At 40.3% G+C, this 8,016-nt stretch overlaps 1 protein-coding gene across 1 annotated transcript; it reads right to left on the bottom strand.

The window, feature by feature from the left end:
• Positions 1-1,657: 1,657 nt before the first annotated feature.
• Positions 1,658-5,558, bottom strand: pigf (phosphatidylinositol glycan anchor biosynthesis, class F). The gene is made up of 5 exons (XM_063482813.1): positions 5,194-5,558; positions 4,465-4,556; positions 4,047-4,163; positions 3,832-3,940; positions 1,658-2,013 (listed from the first exon to the last, which is right to left on the bottom strand). Exons 1-5 carry the CDS (start codon positions 5,419-5,421, stop codon positions 1,900-1,902), a joined length of 660 nt encoding a protein of 219 aa, XP_063338883.1. The 5' UTR covers positions 5,422-5,558; the 3' UTR covers positions 1,658-1,899.
• Between the last annotated feature and the right edge of the window lie 2,458 nt (positions 5,559-8,016).

Consider the following 8,016-nt stretch of genomic DNA (forward strand, 5'->3'; position numbering starts at 1 on the left):
ATGTAGAGATGTGTTTTAATTCAGTGTGCTGTCAGCAGCATGAGGAATCTTAAAAATACTACCCTTAAAAATACTCATTCTGGCAGGCTGGATTTGGGGTAGCACTATCCACCAGAGAGAGCAGAGGACCCGGCTTGTTTCAGTCTGCTACTCTCTTTCAACAAAGCAGAAACATAACAGTTCTGCAAATACATGCATACCACAGCCGCCCTGCAGAAAAAGGCTGAGGAGAGAGGACGGGCAGGGAGTGACAAATTACCTCTCCTCACAATGCCCCGCTACAATAGAGCTGCCTGAGAACAAATAATGAATAAATAAAGTTCTCTGAGATCGAATGTGGGGAACAATTTGTGAAGCAGCAGCTTTTGTGTGTGTGTGCGTGAATGAAGGGCCTTGTGCTTGTCTCACAGATTGAAAAGACCACAGGTGACTGAGCACACAAACATAGCAACTTCAACCAGATTTCAGTCCTCAGAGTAAATAGACTACACCTGCAAAAGAACCCTCAAAGGACTCAAAAACATATCTAATCTTGGCTTTTTTTAAGACTTAGCTCTTTAATACAATGCACAAGGTCAGCGTGATACCTGTTTGATCATACCTTATGCTTTTCCCAAGCCCTCCTCTCCAGCTCCCCTGCTCTCCACATGTAATGACGCATCAGAAGTGAAGTGTAAAATTAAAAAAAAAAGAAAAAGAAAAGCATGGAGCACAAGGGTAATCGAGTTAACAGCATGAGGTCAGATTGGGTTTCATCAAAGAGAGGAAGGGAAAGATTAGGCCATTGATTGATGCTGTAAGCATATGTAGACTTTCAAAGACTTTCCTCTGCTCCATCTTTCATCTGTTTCCTTCAGGCTGTTTTTTCCCTGGCAACAAGGAAGGAGTTCAAGCACAGGGCGATTGGGCAGCTTTGCTTCTGATTTTGTACTGAAACTTTCCACCACAAAATGCTCAAAAAGCAAAGATAACCGACAATTTCTTCCTCTTTTTTTTTTAAATTTTAAATCTTGGCCATAATTACTTATGTATACCAAGCGTTCAGACGATCTGCAAGGAACATCACTCATTTACTTTTCAATTTCACATTCCGGTCTGGAAAACGTAAGTTTCATTGCGGTGACTGGGTGCAAGGGAGGACTAAGATGTGGTGCGGCGTGAAAGGAGGAAAATTAATGTCCTCGAAATGAAAGTGAATCAATATGGTTGCCCAAGGATGTGAAAAAGGTGGAATGGGAGCTGGGGAGGCGGAGAGGGTGTTGAAATAGAGTTGGAGCGAGATTAATGGTCGTTTAAAAAGGAACAGTATTCATCAGCAGTCAGCTTCAGGTGCAGAATAGCGTCTCTGTGTGTGTGTGTGTGTGTGTGTGTGTGTGTGTGTGTGAGAGAATGGAAGCTAACTCTGCAGCAGGTTTACATTTTCTCTTTAATTTTCTAACTTCCTCTCATGACTCTCTCAACAAATGGCCGTCCAGCCATAATACTGATTACTTTGCATTTCACTGCAAATGAGCCTCAGTCTGTTGTTTTCATTAAAACTCTCCTCACCTTCACATAAACACAGGTACACAGGTGGCGAACCAACAGCACCACCTGCAGGTTTTTCAGAAACACACCACTGACGTCGAGGAGCTTTAATCGCCCAATTTCACAAATAAATACACATTGTTAACGAAGAAAATATTTTATTACGTTTAAAAATATTCAGTTTCAGCCATCACGTGTACAAAATCATACCTCTGAGCTGTTACAAAACTGCCTCACAACCCTACAGGCTGCAAAGGGGGTGAATGCTCCCAAATAAATAATAAAAAGTGAGAGAAATTCAGCAGAATCAGGAGTCACGCCATCGTGGATACATTCGCACAAGCACAGGCATAATACACATGTGTCTGACTATCACTTGCACTTGTATGTGAGCTGTTTGCGGTGATAATGGATCCACGCTGGAGCTGCAACCAGCCCGGTCAGGTAGCCAAACAAAGAGCCAAAACTGCAGGAAACAGGCCAGACCTACAAAAAAAAAAAAAGAAGTAGTAGAGAAGTGAGCATGATTGTTCACTAAAAGCCTGACACTGGTCCGATACATCAAAGAGAAGCTGAACTATTAGTCTGTCAATTTGAGTTACACCCCAATTACCTCCTATTTTCCTTCAGTCATTTTACACAGAATTCCCTGTGCAATTATAACTTTAATGTGTTCCATTTTCCATTAAAAAAAAACAATCTAATTCATTATTCATTGGCTGATTACTCTGTCCAGTGCTTAAAAAAAATCATCGTGATGGAGAATTTGGAAGTTAAGAACTTAAATCAGCAACAAAAAAATTTGTAATTTACACCAGTTTTTTTTTTTCACTCTGACAGCTACCACACTAGCTTCATGCAGGTTAGTGCCCAGTATCATCCTCTGGCACCCTTGTGTTATATATCACCATAGCAACCTATCATTTCATTCATGCTTTGGAAAGACAATCTTTACTTCTGTCACTACAGAGCATCAGCCTGATGTTGCTGCTATTAATACATGTGTATTCCAATTTTTTTCCTGTTGTTTTCTCTTCCTTTTTTCCCCTTCTACAACACTTTTGCTACTCACCAACTAACAAAGCAGAAAAGTACCCATTTAAGGTCATTTTAAAGGTATGTTATAAGGTATGGAATAATGAAATCACAAGGACATCCACCTCCTCCATTCATCAAAATGAAACCAGTAATTTACAAGTCCGTGCAGATAAGAGGCTTTTGTGAATCCAGTAGTAATTTGAGAAAACCTCAAAAAAATCTAAGAGAGGCTTCGTGGGTAATATGGTTTAAATGGTCATGTTAGTTCCCTGGTCTTAAGAGCAAAAACTGCACTGTGGATAGAGAACATTTCCACATACAGTAGATTAGAGATTTAGTCAGACTCTCTCTTCCAAAGCAAGAAATATTCATGTTATTTGCAAAAAAATGTAAAATTGACATTTGATTCTCCGTGCTGTAGTGGTTAACAAATTAAACCAGGGATGGAAAAGATCCCTGGTTTCAGACCAGAAGACACAAACCCGACCTCAGGGTCACAAGCTCAGATAAATGTGAAGGTTGTGTCAGGAAGGGCATCTGGCACAAAATCTGTGCCAAATTAAACACGTAGATCCATCTGCTGCGTCGACACTTGGGGAAAGAAAAAGTACTGAATGTACCTTCATTGCCAGCTAATTTGCTTACGAAGTGCCACAGCCAGACTACTGACTGAGCCACTTCTTGAGTTATTTTGATCTAAATGATATGAATGTGTTTAGAGGAAATATCAGGAACCCTTTTATTAAACTGTAGCATGTAATTTAATGAAAAACAAGCCTAAACATAAAAAAGTCACATGCTACATGTCATATTTAATTGATATGGGTGCTGACTGAGGCTCCCAAGCAATGATGTCTGATTATGGCAAAATGCCTTGACTCCTTTCTCTTAGTGCCTCTTCTTTGTTTCCTACACTGATATCTCTGGTTGGAGAGACAAGAACATACAAACTGACAAAGGACCAGTGAGATATAAAATACTCTTCGGAGTAAAGGTAACCAATTAAAGTCTCTCTTTTGGTATCTTTCATAAAAGTTATAAAAGCACACAAACGTTTGCTATAAAATCAAAAGAGGTTGTTCAAGCAGTGTTCAAGAACTACAACTTTTAATTGTTGAAGAATTTTTGAACCAGGTTTAAACGTGGACTATAAGCCGACCGATTACTCAAAGTCAAAATGTTTGCTGGGTTAGCTCACAGACTGTATAAGACCTAATGTGAGGATACAAATCCATGAGTATACGCTTTGTCCATGCATAGAATTACCTGCCAGGGCCTATCCCAGTCCAGAGGTATGGGGAATGCTCCGACCCAGGCTCCAACAAGTGTGCAGGCCACAGTGATCTGCAGACAGGTGTCCCACACAGACATAGCTCTGGAGCCGGAGACAAAGAAAAAGCAAGAACAGTTACTATCTTCAACACAGAGACATGTGAAAAGCACGGAGGAAAGAAAAAGAAGGAAAATGATTTCGGCCTTACCCGTGGCGACTGAAGACTCGTATCCAGGCCTGGACGTTGGGGCCGAGGACACAGAGACACCTCAGCGTGGTTAACGAAGTCAGCAACACAGCAAGGGAGAATGTTTCTAAGGCAGATCTGTAAGAAATGATAGGTTCAAGGTATCAACGACAACTACAATAAGAGAGTTATTGACAGTTTTGTAGAAAAAGAATTTTAAAAAAGCACATAAAAAGCAAGCAGAGACAAAGTAAAACACTTGACTTTGTATAAGTGACAGAATCCTTTCAGGGTTTGAAGATTTCTGTAGTTGCCAGCTGTTTTCATTCATTTATGTGTGATCCTTCCATGGATCCTCCGTTTATTGTGTATTACTGTGGTGATCTCTACTCTCTGCGTCTCTCTTTATCAACCTCTGTTTCACAAAACAATAACTCACTCGATCAGTGGAGCTCCGTATAAAACGACAACAGTGTGGAAGAACAGGCACGACAGGAAGAAGTACAGGCAGGAGCGAAGCAACCTCGACAGCTGCAGAAAAAATAAACAGCGAGAAAACAGTCAAACCTTTAAGATCCAGATATAAAAAAGATCCCTTCCTGGGGAAAAAAGATCTTGGTTTGATGAACATGCAAGAGTCAAGTATTCACATTAATTTATATACAAATAAGTCAAGATGTTTTTCTTTTTTTGGAAAGGCAACTTCAATTTTACTTGCCATACCCTGGCCTGATTACTGCCAGACCTGTTGAATTAAAATATCACTTGAACAGAGCCTGTCTGACAAAGTGAAGTAGTCTAAGAGCAACACATTACACAACAATCCACAAACCACACACAAAGGCTGGGCAAAAATGGCATCCATGGAAGAGATCCGAGGACAAAACCACTGCTGACCAATTTTAAAACAAAGGCTGGTCTCATATTTGCCAAATAGCATCTTATTGATCCCCTAAGAATTTTGGGAAAATATTCTGTGGACTAGCAAGACAAAATTTGAATGGGGCAATTAGTGTTTCACACAGTGCCAGGTCGGTTTGGAAAGCTTTTCCCCCTTAACAAATGAAACCCTCATTTAAAAACTGCATTTATTGTCCTTTTTAAAATATAAAACAGCCCATGTGGCACTGCGCGTATCAATTCATCGTTATTAAAGCGTTATCAGCACCTTGTATCCCAGCGTGTGCTTCTTGGCGGGCGGTGTGATCCCGAGCAGCCAGAAAACGGCCACGCTGACCGCGGTGACCGCAGCGGACACCGAGTAGAGCCACAGCAGGTGTGTGCCGTACACCGAGAAGCCCGGTACGAGCACAGCAGGTAGCACCGTCGCCATGAACACCGAAGCGGCAATGATAGCGTGAGTGGACGCCATGGCTCTGATTTCATGGTCCCACATTGTGAAGGCTGTACCGAACTACAACAGGACACCGACAAATTGAACACAAAACACTTTAAACCTCAACGTAACGCCGGATTTGTAGCACAGGTAACATCCATAGATGAATCGCTTGACCTTGTTTCCGTAAACATGGAACCATGCTCACTTCCGCTTTCACTTCAAAATAAAAGTGCAATACTTATTCATTGAAGATGAGGCAAGACAAAGTTCAATAAATGTAAATTATAGTTTTAACAACTTTAAATAAATTACAGACAGTCATGCATTTAGTATATTTTGTTGCTGCCACAGTGAAACGAGAAAGCTTTCATCCAATACCATGGTACTACATATAACAGTAAGTCAACACAGGACTAATTAAAGTGCAAGTGTGCAAAAATGGCAGAAAACAGTGCAACACCAGATAGAGCAGAACCATACAGAAACAAGATGGTGCAATAATGACATTGTGTTGTGCAAAAAGACTTTAGCATTGTGCAATAAGTAGGGGAGACCGGGGATAGTTGTAACATTTTTGACATTTCTGTCTGTAAATTGGAGCTGTTTTAAGGTAGTGGATTCAAAATGTAATGCAAAGTATTTACATGTCTCTGCTATTAAATAGTGCAGCTATTTTCTCTGCAGCACAATTACCCATTGGATGGTATGGTCTCAAACACAAAGAGTGAAATGTTACAATTAACCCCATAGTCTGGGTTAGTTGTAACATATCCTGGGGTGAAATGTAACACAATGAAATAAGCTTTTGAACATTTTTCAACCCCCCAAAAAATACAAATTATGGAATTTTCTGCAACTGAATATTTCATTAATTTTGGTTGGTCTTCCTTGAGTTTGGCCTCATTGGCTCAGTGGGCATTATAACCTACAACTCTTGCACCAACTTTTGAACATAACAATGAAGCTGAAAAAATGTAGTTGTGCACCAGCATCGCAATTCCATTACTTTTTATCATGGCTTACCTTGGTGTGGTTTGCAAAGTGCTTCAGAAAGATGAGGAAATCTGTTTCTTGCACCCATCCTGATTTATTTCCACTACCACTACTTCCTACTGGTCCACCTCTGACACAGTGGTCTGCATAATGTATGTGTGGGAACACAAACATTGGAGGAATTGTGTTAGATAATGCTATTAGAAATTGAAATAAAGTAGAAAAACTTACTTTTTGGCATACAAATTACTTTTTTTCGTGTTAAATTCTCTGTGTTTGACAAAATGTGCTGATTTTTCACATGTGATAGAAGAACTGAATTGGGCATGCACAGGATGAATCACATCATTTGAAACTTAGCCCTGATTGGAGAAATTGGAAGTGTTACAACTGACCCACGTTACAACTATCCCCGGTCTCCCCTACTTGAGGTAATGGAATGTATAAAGGTGTGTGTGTGTGCCAGTCTAGTCTCTGAGTTTTCAGGAGTCTGACAGCTTGGAGGAAGAAACTGTTTCGCAGTCTGGCAGTGAGGGTGTGAATGCTCCGGTGTCTCTTGCCAGAAAGTAGGATGGTGAAGAGTGTGTGTGAGAGGTGTGTGGGGTCCTCCACAATGCTGGTGGGTTTGTGGATGCAGTAGGTTCAATAAGTGTCTGTGATGGAGGCAAGAGAGGCTCCAGTGATCTTTTCTCACTTTGTGCTGTATGGTCTTGCGATCTAACACGATGCAGTTTCCATACCAGACAGTGATGCAGCTGCTCAGGATGCTCTCGATACTCCCTCTGTAGTAGGCGGTGAGAATGGTTGGTGGGAGATGGGTTTTTCTCATCTTTCACATGTGAGACCTGGGCCAATGCAATCGGTCCAGTGTAATTCAATTCGAAGTGACAAAGTAGTCATTGAGACTTTTGTGTTTTTATATTTGTGTAGAACATTTTATAATCCATTTTCAGATCTCTCAGCTGCTCCCTTTATGGGTCTGTGGATCATCTGCCTCCATCTCATCCTACCACTACCCTGCTCATCTGTCACACCAACCCTCTCCATATCCTCCTTTACTACATCCATAAACCACCGTTCATTTTATTATTATTGTGGATTTTGTTTTAAGCCCCTTTTACCTCAGATTTTTTTTTGTTGAAAACAAATTGTATGTTTGTGGTATACTTGTTTGAACACAATCCTTTATTTAATCAGTTTCCCTATTTAATCAGAACATGTGAACACTGTCACATGTAGCTAGATGTGAACCATTATTTATCAGTGAGGGCCATTCTTTTTCTACTTTCACTGCTATAACGTTATTCTGACAGCAAATAGAAAAACGAGATTCTTCAGTGTTCTTTAAACTGTCTCTGCCTGACTGCTACAGTCGCCTACTGTTTGTAAGCTTTAAAAGTTTTTTTATTATTATTTATTGCATTTAATTATTTCACACGTATTTCATACGTTATATTTCACACGTTATATTCACACGTGTGAAATAATGCAGCAGCAAACTTTTAATTTTTAAAGAAAACTTAGAGGTTTTCGTCCACTTTACAGATGAACAGGGGAAACTGCAACCAATTACAGAACAGGTTACTTGGACCCTCGCCGAAGGGCAGTACAACTAACCAATGGCATCTGAGATTTGAAATCTAGGCTTTGACCAATCAA

This window comes from Pelmatolapia mariae, linkage group LG8, assembly GCF_036321145.2.
Source record: "Pelmatolapia mariae isolate MD_Pm_ZW linkage group LG8, Pm_UMD_F_2, whole genome shotgun sequence".
NCBI classification, from domain to species: domain Eukaryota; kingdom Metazoa; phylum Chordata; class Actinopteri; order Cichliformes; family Cichlidae; genus Pelmatolapia; species Pelmatolapia mariae.